Source organism: Trichosurus vulpecula, chromosome X (genome assembly GCF_011100635.1).
Source record: "Trichosurus vulpecula isolate mTriVul1 chromosome X, mTriVul1.pri, whole genome shotgun sequence".
NCBI lineage: Eukaryota > Metazoa > Chordata > Mammalia > Diprotodontia > Phalangeridae > Trichosurus > Trichosurus vulpecula.
In genome coordinates this window covers 45,124,865-45,143,633 of record NC_050582.1, presented here as the reverse complement: position 1 = coordinate 45,143,633, position 18,769 = coordinate 45,124,865, and the positions used below count along the sequence as shown (strand labels likewise).

General features: G+C 42.4%; 1 protein-coding gene across 1 annotated transcript in view; it reads left to right on the top strand.

Annotated features, from left to right (window-relative positions):
• The first annotated feature begins 10,506 nt into the window (after positions 1–10,506).
• Positions 10,507–18,769, top strand: part of RBMX2 (RNA binding motif protein X-linked 2) — a 28,126-nt gene continuing 19,863 nt past the window's right edge. The window contains exons 1-3 of the mRNA XM_036740092.1: positions 10,507–10,564; positions 10,758–10,873; positions 14,271–14,322. Coding sequence (XP_036595987.1) covers positions 10,560–10,564; positions 10,758–10,873; positions 14,271–14,322 — 173 coding nt within the window. The 5' untranslated portion in view covers positions 10,507–10,559. The remainder of the gene's footprint in view (positions 10,565–10,757; positions 10,874–14,270; positions 14,323–18,769) is intronic.

Below are 18,769 nucleotides of genomic sequence, written 5' to 3'. Positions count from 1 at the left end.
ACTGAATAAAAGCTCTGGGATATTTTTACCACTCTGCATGGCTACTTCTGCCCTGACAACTAAGCAACCTGAGATCTCTAGAGACAGATAAACCACATACAATCTGTCCCTGTTTAGCTTTCCCTGCAGAGATAAATCTAGGAAGTTAATAAGTAGCTGGGGGAGGGGGGAAAGGGGAAGTATTGGGATAGATGGACAGAGAATGAATGGAAGAGCACACAACGTTCCTATTGATCATCAGTCTTGATCTTCTCCAGGGCAGATAGTGTGAATACTTAGTCAGCTGGGGCAATATCTTTTCATCAGAAAAAAGAGGTTTCTAATGAATCTAACTGCATGTGACGCTGCTGTGCCAGACCTCTGCAAAATAAATATGTAGATGTAATCTCCCCTCTTTGCAGGCATTTATACTATTAACCACTTCTTCTTGTTAGATATTCTCTCCTCTCTGAATTTTCTTGATTCTGCTTTGTTGTGGTTCTCTTCTAACTGGTTAGATGAATTCTTCTTGAACACTTCTGTAAAATTGTCATTTGTGTCCCATCTTATAGCTCTGTCTTAGTCTTCTCTTCTTCTTTCTCTCTATTTCTTCTAGGCAATCTCAGCAGTTCCCATGGGTTCAACTCTTATTTCTATGTAGATGACTCTGAAGTGTCTATATGGCCCTCATCTCTCTCCCAAGTTCTAGTCTTACTCTTCAACTACCTGCTTGACATTTCCACCTAGATGTCTCATAGGCACCTTAAACTCAACATGTCTAAAAATATGTCTATTTCTCCCTAAATACACCTTTTCTCTTAACTTCCATATTTCTGTTGAGTGTACCCCCATTCTTCTAGTCACCCATGTTGGCAGCCTCAGAGTCATACTTGACTTTTCCCTCTCACTTAATCACTGCATACTACCATCTGGGGCATATGGAGTGTTCAAGGAGAACTAGCACTTCTGGTATGAGGGATTTCTGAGGTTGCTCATCCACCTTTGATGCCCATCTGCCACCCAACTCTCACCTGTGGCTCCAAGAAGCTCTAGCACTTGTAGCAGCCACACCCCGGTAAACCATCTAGGCAGATGGGCTAAACCAGGTTGAGGGTAACCAACAGGCCTCAACCTTGTCATTGAGTTAGGAGGATGTCATTCCTGGCAGAATGGGTGGATGAGAACAATTTTTTCCAATGGCCATGAAGGTGGCTGAAGCGTGGAGTGCTTAGAGCTTGGTCAGACATCCAGGATGCCAAGGTCACCCACTGCATCCTGGGCCATCGCCAGTCATCTTGACTTTCATCTTGCCACTAGACTTCAATGGTTCTGGAAGAGAAAGAGTCAGGCTAATAACTTTGTGCAACTCTGCTTCGCTTTAATCCAATTCAAGACATTACCCTGTGATATCACTGGCCCTCTTCGGAAACGAAGGATGAACAATAACAACAATACAACCAACTGCCAAGTCTCGTTGCTTCTATCTTCATAACATTTCTCATATCTACTCTCTTCTTTTCGCTCGTAGTACAACCTACATAGTTGAGGCCCTCAAGATTTCTTTCACCTGCACTAATGCAACAGCCACCTCATTGGGATTTCTGACTTTAGTCTGATTTCTCTCCAATCCATCCTTTGTATAGCTGCAAAATTGGCACCCCTTAAGCACAGGCTTGACTATGTCACTCCCTTGCTTAAGAAACCTCAGTGGCTCCCTATAGCCTCTAGGGTAAAATGCTAAGTCTGTTTGGCATCTAAAGTCCTTCACATTCTGGCTCTAACCTGTCTTTTCAGGCTGATTCTGCATTACTCCAACTTAATGTTCCAGCAGAACTGGCTTATTTAATGTTCCTTATAAATGGCACTCACTCTCCTGCCTCAGTGCTTTTCCATAGACCGTCCCTTGTGCTTTGTATGCTCCATTTCCTTCCCTTTGCCTTTTGGAACTCATTGTTCTTTTCAAGGTTCAGCTCAAAATGCCACCTCCTTCAAGATGTCTTTTCTGATTTCCCTATGCCGGCCCAATCACTTTGAACTTATTTTGTTTATATCATGTATTTATTTATTTGGGAGCCAGCTGTGTTCCCTGGTGGAATGCAAGCTCCCATAGAGCAGGGACTATCTTGTTTCTGTATTTGAATCTCCAGTGCCTATCACTGTACCTAGTCCTAGGGTATAGCAGGGGCTTGATAAATGCTTTTCGATTAATTGGACATGTTGAGTTTGATATGACAGCTGGATATTCAGGGAGAGATGTTCAACCAGTCTTTGGAAATGAAGTGTTTTGAGGAGACAAGTGGTTATAGGTCTGTGTGTGTAGGAAGATTAATGGGTAGCGTGTCAATGATAGAAAAGCAGAGAAATTGGGGAGGGAAAAGGAGCTCACTTTTGGACATGCTGAATTTCAGATGTTGGTGGAATATACAGGTGGAGATGTCTAGAAGGCAATTGGTGATCTGAAGCTCATAAGAAAGATTAGGCCTGCAGACTTAGGTTCGGAAGCCATTTTCATAGAGATCTGGGCAATGCTTTAGGAGAGCTATAATCTATAATCTCCCATAGAAAGTATAGAGAGATAAGAGATGAAGGTTCAGCATAGAACTTTGGGAAAACACTCATGAAGGAGTGAGGAAGAAGACAAAGAGCCAGTGAGGGAGATAGACAAGCGATTAGAACAGAATTAGGTGTCTAGTTGTCATATAAGTCAAGGTCAAGGAGGATTAGAACTGAGAAAAGCCACTTCATTCTTTAATTGGGAAGCCATTGGCAATATGTGGGAGTAGCTTGAGTAGAGAGGTTAAATTGGAAGCCAGAATGCAAGGAGTGGTAAGGAAAGAAATGAAGGCAATAAATCACCTTTTCTGTTCAATTCGACGTGCATCTATTAAGGACCTGTGTGCAAGGCACTGAACTGGGGACTGGGAATATAAAGTCAGAAATGAAAATATCTCTTCCCTAAGAAGCTAACATCCTACTTGGTGATACAAACAGGTAACATGAGAATTTGAAGGGAAAAAAGGAGGAATCTCTAATACCAGGGGGAACCAAGAAAGGCTTCTTGTAGGAGGTTGCATGAGAGATGAACCTTAAAGGAAGCTAAGGATTCTACAAAATTCTAGATTCCAAGATTTGGGGCATTTTGCAGTATGTGGCAAGGATAAATGAAGGCAATGTCACGTGTAGAAAAAGCATTGTACGGGGTGGTCCTTAGGGGACCTGGGTTCTAATCCTGATTTTGCTGGCTGCTAACTTGATGCAAGTCCCTTCCCTTCTCCGGGCCTCATTTATCTCCTCCCTACAATGAAGGGGTGGGACTCTGGACATTCTTTGCTCAGTTTATTTTAGGAAGGGAACAACTATATATATTTGTAGGCAGAGGAGATGGAGCCAGTTGGAAGGGGGAGAGAGGGGGGGGTGGAGGGAGGGAGAGGATGAATGAGAATAAGGGTACAAGTTGAGTTATTAAAAATGTGAATTTCTAATGTGATGGATTTGGAAATGTGAAGGGATATTTTTATCATCAGCTCAGTTAATAAGCAGTTATTATGTGCCTACTATGTGCCACGTACAGTGCTAGGTTCTGGGGATATGGACAAAAGTATTTGTCTTCTTGAACTTAAAGAACTTACATTCTTTTTTTTATAAAATAGATTTTTATTACTTTTTAAAATTTTTACATCACCTAGGTCTGTTCCCGCATTCTTCCCCCACCCTTTCCCAGAAGGCCATCCCATGTAAACAAAGAATGTTTTTAAAGAGGAAGTGAAAAAAAATTCAGCCAAACTGATCAACGTATCAAAACAAATGTTCTATTCAGTGTTCCATACTCATGGACCCCTCACTCTGCATAGGAGTGGGTTGACATGCTTTTTCATATCTCTTCTTTGGGGCGTAGTGTGTTCTTTGTAATGTTGAAACGTTCAGTTTCTGTTGTTGGGTGGTGGGTGTTTTCTCTGCTGACATTGTTACTGTCATTATGGACGGTGTTTTTCTGACTTGGCTTATTTAACTTTTCATCAGTTTGTGCCTTTTCATATTTCTCTGTACTCATTATGTTTGTGATTTCTTACAACTCAGTAATATTCCATTATATTCATGTAATACACTTTAGCCATTCTCCAGTCTATGGGCATCCACTTTGTTTCTAGGTCTTTGGTACCACCAAAAAAATGTTGCTATAAATATTTTGGTATATAGAGTCTTCCTTCCTACATTCCTTCCTTCCTTCCTTCCTTCCTTCCTACATTCCTTCCTTCCTTCCTTCTTCCTTCCTTCCTTTCTTCCTTCCTTCCTTCCTTCTTCCTTCCTTCCTACATTCCTTCCTTCCTTCCTTCCTCCCTTTCTTCCTTCCTTCCTTCCTTCCTTCCTTCCTTCCTTCCTTCCTTCCTTCCTTCCTTCCTTCCTTTCTTCCTTCCCTCCTTCCTACATTCCTTCCTTCCTTCCTTCCTTCCTACATTCCTTCCTTCCTTCCTTTCTTCCTTCCTTCCCACATTCCTTCCTTCCTTCCTACATTCCTTCCTTCCTTCCTTTCTTCCTTCCTTCCTTCCTTCCTACATTCCTTTCTTCCTTCCTTCTTCCTTCCTTCCTTTCTTCCTTCTTTCCTTCCTACATTCCTTCCTTCCTTCCTTTCTTCCTTCCTACATTCCTTCCTTCCTTCCTCCCTTTCTTCCTTCCTTCCTTCCTCCTTCCTTCCTTTCTTCTTCCTTCCTTCCTTCCTTCCTTCCTACATTCCTTCCTTCCTTCTTCCTTTCTTCCTTCCTACATTCCTTCTTTCCTTCCTACATTCCTTCCTTCCTTCCTTTCTTCCTTCCTACATTCCTTCCTTCCTTCCTCCCTTTCTTCCTTCCTTCCTTCCTCCTTCCTTCCTTCCTACATTCCTTCCTTCTTCCTTCCTTCCCTCCTTCCTACATTCCTTCTTTCCTTCCTACATTCCTTCCTTCCTTTCTTCCTTCCTTCTTCCTTCCTTCCTTCTTCCTTCCTTTCTTCCTTCCTCCTTCCTTCCTTCCTACATTCCTTCCTTCCTTCCTACATTCCTTCCTTCCTTCTTCCTTCCTTTCTTCCTTCCTTTCTTCCTTCCTTCCTTCTTCCTTCCTTCCTACATTCCTTCCTTCCTTCCTTTCTTTCTTTCTTCCTTCCTTCCTAAATTCCTTCCTTCCTTCTTCCTTTCTTCCTTCCTTCCTTCCTTCCTTCCTACATTCCTTCCTTCCTTCCTCCTTCCTTCTTCCTTCCTTCCTTCCTTCCTTCCTTCCTTCCTTCCTTCCTTCCTTCCTTCCCTCCCTTTCTCTTTCGCTATGACTTCCTTTGGGTATGGAATCTTTGAACCAAAGGGTGCAGACATTTTAGTCACCTTATTTTGAAACCCCAACTATCCTTCCAGAATAGTCCTACTGGTTTACAGCTCCACTAATAAGGCATAAGTGTGCCTGTCTTTCCACAATCTCTCCAACATTGACCATTCCCCTCTTTCGTCATCAATGCTAATTTCACCCTTAAGATTGTTTTGATTTGTATTTCTCCTATTATTTGTGATTGGGAGAATTCTTTCATGTGCTTGTTGATAGTTTGCAATTCTTCTTGTGATGATTGTTCATATCCTTTGACCACTTCTATATTAGGGATTGATTTTAGTCTCATATATCCTTTTAGTTGTCTGGATATATTAGATATCAAACATTGACCAGAGATATTTGATGCACAGATTTTTTTCCTAGTCCCAGGCTTCCCTTCTATGTCCTAATTTTGTTTCAATTTTATGTGTAAGAGTCAGGGCTCAGCTAGAGAATTACTTCCATCCTACTTAAAGATGGGATCTATTTATCAGGTGAGAACACACTTCATTGTTACTACATGTAAACCAGGCCTGGGCATCTCCCTAAGTCTGCTCCAATAGGTCGTGGTCCTATATAAGACCAGTAGCTAGTTCAAAACTTGATGAGGATTACTCAGGATGGGGAGGGGGGAGAGCAGGAAGAACCTCTCCCTAGAGCTCTCTGGTTTGCAGCTTGTTTTAATCTCCTGAGTTCCGAACTTCTTTAACTTTTTCATATACGCCTCCTAGGGTATGAACAACTTCCTATTGCACCTAGGGAAGTGTCTAGGCCTTGCTTACACTAAGTGAACAACTAAGATGTATTCTCAGCTGATAAATATAGCAGGCTTATTATTTACATATTACATATTACATCTTATTATTTACTTTAAGTGAGGTAGGATTATTGTCTAGGCTGACCCTTGGCCATATGTATGTCAAGTCGATTCATGCTGTTCGTTTGTTCTTGAAGAGGACCAATGACATCAGGAGGGTGATGTCTCGACTTGCAAGTGAATTGGATTTAAGCGAGGCAGAGCTGTGCCTCACTCTCTCCCCCAGGGTCATCAGAGTCCAGCGGCAAGACATAGGTCAGGACAACTGGCAATGGCCCAGGATACAGTGGGAGACCTTGGCCTTTTTAAGCTAAGGTCTTTCCCAGGTCTCAGTTTGTCTGAGGCAACACCCATTCGGTAGTTAAAGGTGAGAAAAGAACTGAGGTAGAAGATGTTCTACTTTGCCTTTCCAAAACAATCCCAGACAAAGGAACTCTGTTTCTTGTGAAATGTGACAAGCAATAAACAAGAAAAGGAGATTTAGGTGTACTCATGCCTTGCGAATAGCCACAAACAAGCAAGGGAGCAGGATTTGAACTCAGCGCCCTTATATCTCCAAATTCACCATACCTTTCATCAAACACCTAAGAGGCAATTTTAGAAATTTTTTTTTTTTGCAGGGGAGAAAGCAGGGCAATTGGGATTAAGGGACTTGCCCAAGGTCACACAGCTGGTAAGTATGCCAAGTGTCTGAGGCTGGATTTGAACTCTGGTCCTCCCGACTTCAGAGCTGGTGGTCTACTCACTGCACCACCTAGCTGCCCCAATGTTAGGAATTTTACACCATAATTAGGTAACATCACCTTTGGTGATGGTGGTGATAGCATGAATAAAAATCAGTTATATTACTTCATTGCTTAAAATTTGACTAACAAACTTCTTAGTCTCCTTGGAATTAGATGGTGATTATTATTTTTATTATTAGGGCTGCTAGGTGGTAAAGTGGATAGAGTGCCAGGCCTGGAATCAGGAAGACTCATCTTCTTGTGTTCAAATCTGGCCCCAGACACTGAGTAGCTGTATGACCCTGGGCAAGTCACTTTACTCTGTTTGCCTCAGTTTCCTCATCTGTAAAATGAGCTGCAGAAGGAAATTGCAAACCACTCTAGTATCTCTGCCAAGAAAACCCCAAAAGTGGGTCACAGAGTCAGGCACAATTTAAAAATGACTAAACAACAACAAATTATTATCATAATTAATAACAACAGTGGTAATAAAATAATAGCCTACATTGATGTGTTGAGGTTTATAAGATGCTCTTTTCACAACCAACTGTAAAATCTTCCTTTAACATGCTGAGAAACTGAGACTGTGTGTGTTGGAGCCCAGTAGGACTTGAAACTCAGACCTTATGATTCTAAGTCATAAGATCATGGGATTTTAGCATTAGAAAAGTACTTGCAGGTCATCTAGTCCAGTTCCCTCATTTTAAAGATGAAGAAGCCAAGATCCAGAGAGTTTAAGTGACTTGCTCAATTCCCATAGGCAGGAAATGTCAGATGGGAAATTTGAACCCCGGTTTTCAGCTTCCAAATCCAGTATACCAGACTGCCTCTCTATGTAAATAGCGATGGCATGCTTTGTGACTGAAATGTTTCTTTTACTGTTAAAAATTTTGAGGAAAATTTTGGAAGAGTCATAGTTTTGTTCTGGTTACCAATGGCCCCCGCTCACAAGGGGTCCCTGTGTCTGCTTTCAATAAAGATCATGGTTTAGCCCTGGGGGAGTTCAACCCATTCCGACTTTTCTTGCTCTCTTCTGGCTAGTTATGCCACACTGCCCCCACCCTCCATCTCAGGGAAGATCTAAATAAAATTTAGGCATGACTTATTTTTTAGGGTGTCCCAAAAAGGATTAGTAAGGTCCCTCTAGAAAAAGCACTCTATACCAGACCCAATAATATTCAATAAATATAAAGAAAATCTTCTGAAATTACCTTCATCCAGCCCAGGACAACAAGCCAGAAGCTAGAAAGGGGCCCACCAGAAAAGCCAGCATGAGGGCAGGCAAACGACAAAAACTACCAATGAAGATCAGGCACATTTCAGTGACAACTAACACCTCCATCACTGTGCCTGGGAACAGGGGATTGGTGAACTCAGATGAGGCTCCAAAAACACCACTATTCACAGAATACCAACTCACTGGTTAAGTTAGTCCATAGATATTTATTAAATGCCTACTATGTACCAGGCACTATGCTAAGCCCTATGGATACAAAGAAAGGCAAAAGACAATCCCTCTTTTCAAGGAGCTCAGTCTAATAGGGGAGACAATGGCAAACAACCACGTACAAACAAGATATATACAGGCTGAATTGTAAATAATCCTCAGAGGGAAGGCACTTGATTTAAGGGGGATTGGAAAGGCTTCCTGCAGAAGGTGGGATTTTAACTGGGACTTGAGGGAAGCCAAGGAAGCTGGGAGTAGAGATGAAGAAGGAGAGCATTCCAGGCATAGGGGACACAGCCAGAGAAAATGCCTTGGATGAAGGAGATGTTGATTTTATCATTTGTCATTACCTCTCTCCCTTGTTTAATTAAGAATTCATGCCATACCCATAGCTGTGAAAGGGTTATGATCTGTTTCTTTTCTAATTGTTTCATGCTATGATTTTTTAATATTTATGTCATATACCCATTTTGATACATGGTATATGGTGGTTGCTGTTGTTTTTACCCATGTAGATTATGTATATTCCTGTGGGTCTGTGGCTCACAGGGAAGAAGGAATAGGCATATCTAGTCTCTTTCCCCTCTACCTTCTGCCTGGGAGTCTTTAATTCCTACCAGGAAGCAGGGGGTTAAGGCCATAGGCTAACCACTCTGTTCTCCTCTGGGAGAGGGAGTACTGGGCTAGAATTACACCTATCTGGTCTCTTAAATATTATTAATCTAGGGGAAGTAATTTTTAGGCTTAAGCTAAACTCCTGAATACTGTTCAGGGTCCCACACTTTATATTCAAGGGCTTAACTCCCTTCCCACTAGATGCTAATTCTAAAATGAACACACATAGCAAATAGCAAATAAACCCACTTATCTAAGTAGATGATAAAACAGAAATCAGAGAAACTATACATAAGAGAAATACACCAGACAACATAGATTAAATGAACTCTCCTTTTGGGAGTTAAATAATTCAGTTCAACCCGGAGAGGGAGTCCCAGATCTCACTCAAGGGGAAATTCCCCAAATTCTCTAGAGTAGCAAGCCAGGGATAGGGACATGATAGGGATGGCCATCTTATCTACATACCACTTCCTCCTAGTGTCCCTTTCTCTTTCTCTGAAAAAAGGTTGGAATTGTTTATCTTCTCTGTCAAAGTTGGAAGCCACAAGTCCTTTGAGCCAAGGGATTACAGGTATAAGATCTAAGCCTAATTTCTACCGAACTGCTTTTCAGCTTTCATAGTTCTTATCAAATAGGGAGTTTTTTTTCCTAGAGAATTTATGTTTCTAAGTTAGGAGCTTGCATTCTAACAGGGTAGAGAACATGTATATCCAAGGTGATGGGGATGAGGGAGGCAAGAGGGGACCAGGAAAGGCTTCATGTAGGTAGAAGATGGATGAGTGGTGCTCAGAGACAGAAAAAACGGTAAGGGAAGTGAGGTAAGTTTCACAAGTATGGTCAGATTTCTAAATGACAATTGCCTCAGGAAAGTACTTGTGTCTATTATCTAATTTGAGTATTTCAATAGTCCTGTGAGGCAAGTGGTACCACCACCTCTGTTTTACTGATGGGGAAACTGAGGTTCATGAAGGTTTTTATCACTGACTCCCACAGTGAGTATGAACTTGAACCCATGTCTTCCAGACTCCAGGTACACGTCTACCTCTCTAGGACACACTGTCTGGGTGAGGCTTGGGGCTCAGGGGATGCCAGGGCCGCAGAGCAGCCTTTGGTACCACTTCTGACTTGTGTTTTACCTTCTTAAATTTGATGCCAGTCAACTTTTTCATTCATCAGTTTAGGGCTGGAAGGGACCTCAGGAGCCATCTATTCCAATTCCCTCATTTCACAGATGAGAACACTGAGGCCCAAGGGGAAAATGGATTTGCCCAGAGTCACACAGGTAATCCCTGGAAGAATCGGGATTGGAATCCAGGTCTTCGGACTCCAAAGCCACAGCTTATTTCTTTCTTCCTTCTTTCCTCATTCCCTTCCCTTGTTTCTTTCTCTCCTTCCCTCTTTCCTATATTTTTTCCTTTCCTCCCTTCTTTTCTCTTTCCTTCCTCAGCTGCACGCCAGTCCCCCTTCGAGCTGCAGTCAACGGTCTTTTGAACGTTCCATTCGACTTCACGCGAGTCCTGGTGCAGGCCCCGCCCCTCCTTTTCTCGCGACCTTCCGGCGCGCATGCGTGGACTTGGCTTCTTTGTGTCGCGCAGGCGCCGTGCCCCGGGTGACCCGGAAAGACGACGTTCGGGCAGTAGCTGAAGATGAAGTACGAAACCTATAGTTTGATGGGATTGGGGACCCTGGGGGAGGCGGAGGGGTGGGCGGGCGGAGTTGGGGCTGGTTAACTGGCCAGGCCGGGCGGGCGACCCAGAGCGGGGGGGCCAAGGACCGGGCGCTGGCCTCGGGCGACGCGTTCCGGCCTCCCCCTCATCTCCGCTCTCCTCTTGTCGCCTCCGCAGTGCCCTGACCAAGGTGAAGCTCATCAGTGAGCTGAACGAGCGGGAGGTGGAGCTCGGGGTGGCGGAGAAGGTATCCTGGCACGCCGAGTACAAGGACAGCGCTTGGATCTTTCTGGGTGAGGCCTCTGCGTTCCCTTCTCCCTCCCACCGGAGCTCCGAGTCTCCTCCTCCTCACCCCCCCCCCCCCTTCTCCTCGGCCAGACGCTTACCTGTAGGGCCACCCTCCTCTTCAATTCAGTTCACTAAACGTTTAATAAGAGCCTACTATGCCCCAGGCTACGCACTCTTCCAGTCCCCTCTCAGGGCAGTAGCCAGTGCACCGTTAGGGTCTTAGTACGCCCCTCCAGATGTCTTATGTCTTTTGTCCCCTCCATAGTCACAAGGAATGTCAAGCTTAGCATTTTCCTTTACGGAAAAGGAAGGTATAGCAGGTAGGGTAAAGCACAAGATCTACTACGTCTCTGACAACAAGCTATATTAACCTGGGGGACTTCACCTCCATCTCCCTGAGCCTTAGGCAGCTCCCTAAGATTTCTCTTTTAGGTTAAATATGGTTGCCATGTCTAGAAGCTGGTACCTTGATATAGGGAAGTTTAGAAGAGGCTCCCAACCTAGGTGTTAATCCTCAACTGCACATTACACTCTTACCCCCCCACGTACAATCTGTTGCAGAGTCTTGTCGATGCAGCCTTCTGTTAACATCTCTTTTATGTGTTCCCTTCTCTCTTCTAACACTTCTACCACCCTGGTGCAGGTGCTCATCTCCTCATACCTGGACTATCGAAGTAACCTGCTGGTTGGTCTTCTTGCCTCAAGTTTCTCCCCTCCCCCCATTCACTTTCAAAGTGATTTCCCTAAAGCAGAGGTCTGACAATGTCACCTCCCTATTTAATAAATTAATTCTCTTTCCCCCTAAACTCTGCCCCTATCCAAGGTTCCCCTGATACTGTACAGGGCGCCACCATCTTCCCAGGCCCCAAGTCTTGAAACCTAGATGTCATTCTTGACTCCTCACTCTCCCTCCCCTCCCATATCCAGTCTGTTGCCAAGGTCCGTTGATACCTTTGCAACATCCCTCCGATATACCCTCCTCTCCTCTTATATTGTCACCACCTGGGTACAGGCCCTCATCATCTCATGTCTAGATTATTGCAATGGCCTGCTTCATGGGTCCACCTGCCACAAGTCTCTCACCACTCCAGCTCATCTTCTATTCAGCTTTCAAGGTAATTTTCCTAAAGTGAAGGTCTAACCCTATCATCCCCATACTCAGATTTCAGTGGCTCCTTGTCACCTCTAGGATCCAATATAAATCCCACTGTTTGACTTTCAAAACCTTTTCTAACTTGGCCCCCTCTTACCTTTCCAGTCTTATACTTTACTCACTCCTATGTACCGTGCAATCTAGTGGCCTGCCTTCTTTCCTCCCTCCCTCCCTTCCTCCCTCTCCCTCCCTCTCTCCCCCTCTCGTTCCTCTTTCTCCCTCCTTTCCTTCTGTCTACATAGGGAATCATACCTTTACCTTTGGGTGCTCTGCCCAAAGGAATATAAATTTTGATCGCTGAAACCTTGCAAGATATCTTAGGGTTTGCATGCTAGTTTTCTTTCTTTTCACTTCCCTACTTGTCTGTTCTATCATTTAAAAAAAAGTGGGACAGTTAACTCTTTTGCCCCCACGTAGTTTCATTTATGATTTCTTGAAATGCAGCATTGGAAACCTAGGCTTTGAAAAGGCCCGTTGGGATTCAAATACAACTAACTACTTCACCATGCCTTAAACCCAAGTCACTCTGGCTCTCACTGATTGGCCAGCAATAGATGTCAGCCCAAGCCTCACTTGGTCATTGTTTGGGTGCTGATGGCTCAGAGTGAGTGTAAATAGTAATTGTTTTTGTTTTGGCCAGAACCGTGAGGGTCTCCCCCCCCCCCATTGATTTTTTTTTCACTAGCTAAAAAGAGGTCATTTTTGGCCTCATTTCTTACCTAGCCTTAATTACTGAAAGGGCATTGCCTCAGACAAACTGAGACCTTGGAAAGACCTTAGCTTAAAAAGGCCAAGGTCTTCCACTGCATCTGGAGCCATCTCTGGTTATCCTGCTCTGTATCTTGCCACTGGCCCCTGATGGCTCAGGAGGAGAGAGTGAGGCTGATGAACTTGCATAGCCCTGCCTCATTTAAGTCCAATTCACTTGCAAGTCAAGACATCACCCTTCTGATGTCATTGGTCCTCTTTGAGAACAAAGGACAAACAACAAAGCAATAGAAATCTAGTGACATTGACCTTCTTGCTGCACTCCATCTTCCAACATTTCCACTGGCTGTCCCCTGGTCCTGTTCAACTAGCAGCTAAAATCTCGCCTTCTACAAGAAGTCTTTCCTATTCCCCATTAATGCTAGTTCCTTTCCATCTCCAGTTTTTCCAGTATACCATTTCTTTGTATATAGTTGTTTGCTTGTTGTCTCCCTGTTAGATAGTAAACTCTCTGAGAGCAGGGTCCATCTTTGGCCTTTCTTTATTTGCCGAGTTAACACAGTGCCTGGCACATTGTAGGCATTTAATAAGTGCTTATAGACTGACTTCAGTCTTCTGACTGCAAATCTACCACACATGACTATTTTTTTTACCTTTAATACCTTCTGTCAGTTATCAGTTTTATTCAGAAGCAGAACATTCATTTTGTAGGAAGCTTTTATAATGTTGCTTAAGAGTTTCCTAAAGATTTGTCAGGAGAGAGAGAGAGAGAGAGAGAGAGAGAGAGAGTGTGTGTGTGTGTATGTATGTATGTGTATGTGTATGTATATGTATGAGTGTATGAAGTTTTCCTGTAGGGGCTGTTGCCATGGGCAAAAATAAAATAGTTAAAAATAATAGAGTATATGGAGAGAGGCAGTGTGATACAGTAGATAGTGCTGGGTTTGGAGTCAAAAAGATCTAATCCCACATTTGGTATTTACTAGCTGTTTGATCCTGAGCAGATCACATGGCTTCCATGTACCTCAGTCACCTTTCTAGGACTTACTACCAAGCCATTTGTTGCTATGATCTGTATTGTTTGAGGATGCTCCCGTATCGGAAATTCCCTATGCTGACAAAATCATAGAGCCTTTGGGCATTTATGTATAGTATAATGAAAAGAACACTGAGTTTGGAATTAGAAGACTTGAGTTCAAATCCCAGCTGTGTGACTTAATGGCTCTGTGACACTAGGCAAGTCACTTTTACCTTCTGGCTCTCAATTTCCTCATCCATAATATCAGCATGATAATATTTGTTTTGCTAACCGCTGAGGGTTGTTGTGGAGAAAATACTTTGTGACCTGGAAAGTGCTATATAAATCAGAATGAACAATTAATATACCCTGGACATGACTTAAAAGTCTATATATACATACATAGAATACATAGTATACATAGAATGAATCCAGGATACATATATTCATAACAGTGAAATATACATCCATCTTATTGGAGTGCTGAGTGATGGTTAATGATCCCTGTTATCTTTTTTCCTAGGAGGCCTCCCATATGAATTGACTGAAGGGGATATCATCTGTGTGTTTTCTCAGTAAGTTACATTCTGATTGCTGCTATAATAGTGAAACCTCATTTCAGGGCTGCTGATAATGTTAAGAAGAGAGGCAACAAGGAATGATGGAAACATCTGGGAGTACGTTAGTTTTCTGGAGAGAGAGGTCCTAGTCCTAAGTTTGCCAGTAATTTGCCATGTGAGCTTGAATGAATAAGTTTCCCTCTCTGGGACTCAGTTTCCTCTAGTGTAAAATGAGAGAGTTGGACTGGCTTGTTTTTAGGCCCTTTTCCAGTTATTCCATTGGGTGAGTTTAATAATTATAGAATTCATTTGTTCAGCAAGCATTTAGTTGTTAATTTTGTGCAAGGCACTGTGCTGTGTGCTGGATACAGAGAACAATCAATCAACAAGCATTGATTAAATGTTCATTCCTCCCCCAGACCAAGTGCTGGGCATACGAAGGAAGGTGAAAACAGTCCCTTATTTCCAAAGAGCTTACGTTCTGATGCCAGAGACCATGTGCAAATAAATACAATAAATATAAGATACAATAATACAAATAAATACAATACATACAATAAATAAATAGGAGATATATGCAGAATAAATGGAAGGTAATCTGGGTGAGACTAGCAATTTGGGAGTTACTGGGAAAGACCTTGTGGGATTTTAGCTGAGTCTTGAGGTAAGGAGGGAGAACAATCCAGGTATAGAGTCAGGAGGTATGGAGTGTCTTATGTAAGGAAGAGTGAGGAGGCTAATGTTGCTGAATCACTGAGTGTGTTGAGGGGAGTAAAGTATAAGAAGACTGGAAAAAGTTGGAAGGGGTCAGGTTGTAAAGTGCTTCAAAAGCCATCTAGGACTTCATATTTGATCCTGGAGGTACTAGGGAACCACTGGAGTCTATGGAATGGAGATGCTGCCTGGTCAAACCTGAACTTGAGGAAAATCACTTTGGCAGCTGACTGGAGAAGGGATTGGAGTGGGGAGAGATTTGAAGGAGGGAGAGCAGGCAGAAGGTTATTGCAGTAGTCCAGGCGTGAGGAGGTGATTACATGTAATAGGATAGTGGCTGTGTGAGTAGAGAGAAGAGGACATATAGGAAAGATGTTAAGAAGGAAGAAACAATCGGACTTGGCAGTCAATTGGATATGTGGGGTGAGTACAAGTGAGGAGTTGAGAATGACACTTAGGTTTTGTGACTGGGTGAGAAGAATGATAGTGTCCTCAGCAGTAGTCAGAGGATTTGGGGGGGAAAATATTGAGACTTGTTTTGGACATGTTGAATTTGAGATGCCTATGGGATATCCAGTTTGGGATGTTCAATAGGTAGTTAGTGATGTGGGATTGGATGTCAGGAGAGTAGAGATGGATAAGTAGATCTGAGGATTAGCTGCTTTGAGAGAAATGAACCTGTGTGAGTTGATGAGATCAGCAAATGAGAGAGTATTGAGGGAGAAGAAGGCTCAGAACACAGTCTTGGGAGACACCCATGATTGTTACATTCTGGATCAAGAGCCAGCAAAGGAGACTGAAAAGGATCAGTCACCTGGGTAGGAGAACTAGGAGAGGACAGTGTCACAAACACCTAGAGAGGAGAGAATATCCAGGAAGAGACTGTGATCAGCAGTGTCAGATAGTGCTGAGAGGTCAAGAAGGATGAGAATCGAGGATAGACAGTTAGATCTGATAATTAAGAGATCATTGCTTATTTTCAAGAGAGCATTTTTTCAGTTGAATGATACATCTGGAAGCCAGATTGTAGATAGTAAAAAGAGAGAGAGAATGAGAAGAGAGAAAGTGAAGGCATTGAGTATAGATGCATTTCTTAAGGAATTTAGCTGAGAAGGGGATGAGAGGACCACAGCTGTTGGATGTGGTTGAATTAAGTGAGGGGTTTGTAAGAGTGGAAGGAATGTGAGCAGGTTTCTAGGTAGCAGGGATGAAGCCAGTAGATAGAGATTATAGATTAGTGGCAGAGTGGAGATGATAGAAAGAACAGTCTATTAGAGAAGATGGTCAAGGATGGACTCAAAGGTCCTTGTAGAGGAGTTGGTTTTGGCAAGGATTACCTATTGGAGAATGGAATGAAGGAGGAGCTAGTGGGAAAAGTTGGCTGAATGATGTGAGATGAGGAGAAGGGTGAGTGAACTCTTGGTGAATGGTCTCAGTTTTTAAGAAGTGTTAGATGAGGTTCAGCTGAGAGAATGAGGGAGGAAGTACCCTCATAAGCTTGAGGAAAGATGAGGTTTGGAATAGCCCCTATGGTAAGTGGGATGGAGAATCAATTAGGAAGGAGTAGAGAGATTGCCTTGCTGCAATAAGGGCCCATTTGATATTGGATAACATAAATTAATAGTGGGCCCAATTAGCATGTTTTCATGATTCTCTCCAGTTCCATTCAGCAGCACATGAATAGGAGTGAAAGGTAGGTGGTGGGAATAATCATGGGGTTAGGATTTGGCAATTTGTAATTGGTGATTGGGCAAGGGAGCAAGGGATACAAACATAGAAGATAGTGTAGAGTTGAATGGAATCACCAAAAGTTAGAGATAGGAAAGAGAGAAAAGTGGTGATGGCCTGGGAAAGAAATGGAGAAAATGGAGTTCATAGTGAGGATGAAGAACAGGGTTAGAGGCCCTAAGGCATGAGGAAAGATAGAATCAAAAGATTGCAATGAAATGAAGGTATTTCAGAGTTCATGAACATGGATTAATCTATTTAAGGTAGATATATGCGGAAGCCAGTGTGGATACCAAGGGGCTTGTCTTAGCTTGGCAACTAATTCACTTATTTGAGGTCTCAATTTCCTCTTCTCTGAAATGAGAGGGTTAGCATAGAACAGATAATGAAGGATACCTTCCTCCTCAGTGGAATTGGGGGGACCATGAGAACAGAATGGTGCGTACGTTGTCAAAGCCGATTACTCTGTTGGTTGTTTTTGATTAGCTATTTTTCTTTGCTGCAGTGGGGTTCACTTTCAGATTGTGTGTGTTGGGGAGTGGTTTTACAAAAGAATAGTATATTAACTCTGTGTCTGTGTGACTGTCTATGTGCGCGCGCACACACACTGTCTCTTATTACACACACACGCACACATACACTCTCTTTTATTGCACACACACACACACACACACACACATACTTTTATTTTTGTCCAGGCCTGTTATTTCATCAGTATAACAAGTTCCCAGTGAACAACTTTACCACTAATGCAAATTTGTACCTGCTCTTCAACTCTTGTTCTTACAGTTGCCTGGGAGCAATTAGAGGTTGAGTGACTTGCCCAGGGTCACACAGCCAATATGTGGAAGAGACAAGACTTGAAGCCAGGTCTGTCAGGCTCTGAGGCTATCTATGTCCACTATGCCATGTTGTCTTTTAGATTGTGTGTGTGTGTGTGTGTGCGCGCGTGTGTATACATATATACATATATACGTGTATATATATGCAGAGTATGAATTGGAAATATAAATATGAAACTGAATTAGAAAAAAGAAATAAGGTGTTAGATGAATTGATCTCTATGGCTCCTTTAGTACTGAGAAAATGAGCCTTTGAAATTCTTGTTAGCATGTAAGCAATTGACTTGCTTTTTAAAAATAAATTTTTAATTGCTGTCTTCTGCTTCTTACATCGTCATAGTTATCCTCAATCTCTCCCCTCCCCCCCGCCCCGAAAGCCATCCCATTTAACAAATTTCTTAGAGCACAGTAATATTCCATTACGTTCATATACCACAATTTGTTCAGTCATTGCCCAGTTGATGAGCATTTATTCTGTTTCTAATTCTTTGCGATCAAAAAAAGTGCTCCTATAAGTATTTTGGTGTATATGGGGACTTCTCTTATCGATGGCTTCTTTGGGGTATAAGCCCACTAATGGAGTCTCTGGTTCAGAGGGTCTGGACATTGTAGTCCATTTATTTGCATGATTCCAAATTGCTTTCCAAAATGGTTGTACTGTTTCATAACTCCGCTAACAGTGTATTAGTGTGCCTAACATTCCACAGCCCATCCAACATTGAATATTGCCATTTTTTTGGTCATCTTTGCCAATTTGAAGGGTATGAGGTGAAACCTTAGGGTTGTTTTGATTTGCGTCTTATTATTAGTGATTTGCAACATTCTTTCATGTGGTTGTAAATGCTTTGCAATTCTGTTTTTGAGAACTATTCATGTCCTTTGTCATTTATATTGGGGAATGTCTATTAGTCATATGTGTGTGTGTATATATGTGTGTATGTATATATATGTGTATAAATTGTATATATGTGTGTGTATATATATAAAATTTTGTGTATGTATGTAGTTTATATATAGATATATATGTTTATATCTCTTGTTTGCCAAACTTCTATCAGAGAAATTTGATAAAAATATTTTTTTTCTCATTTGACCACTTTCCTGCTTATCCTATATGCATTAATTTTGTCTGTGCAGAAGCTTTTCAGTATTATGTAATCAAAATTATCTATTTATCT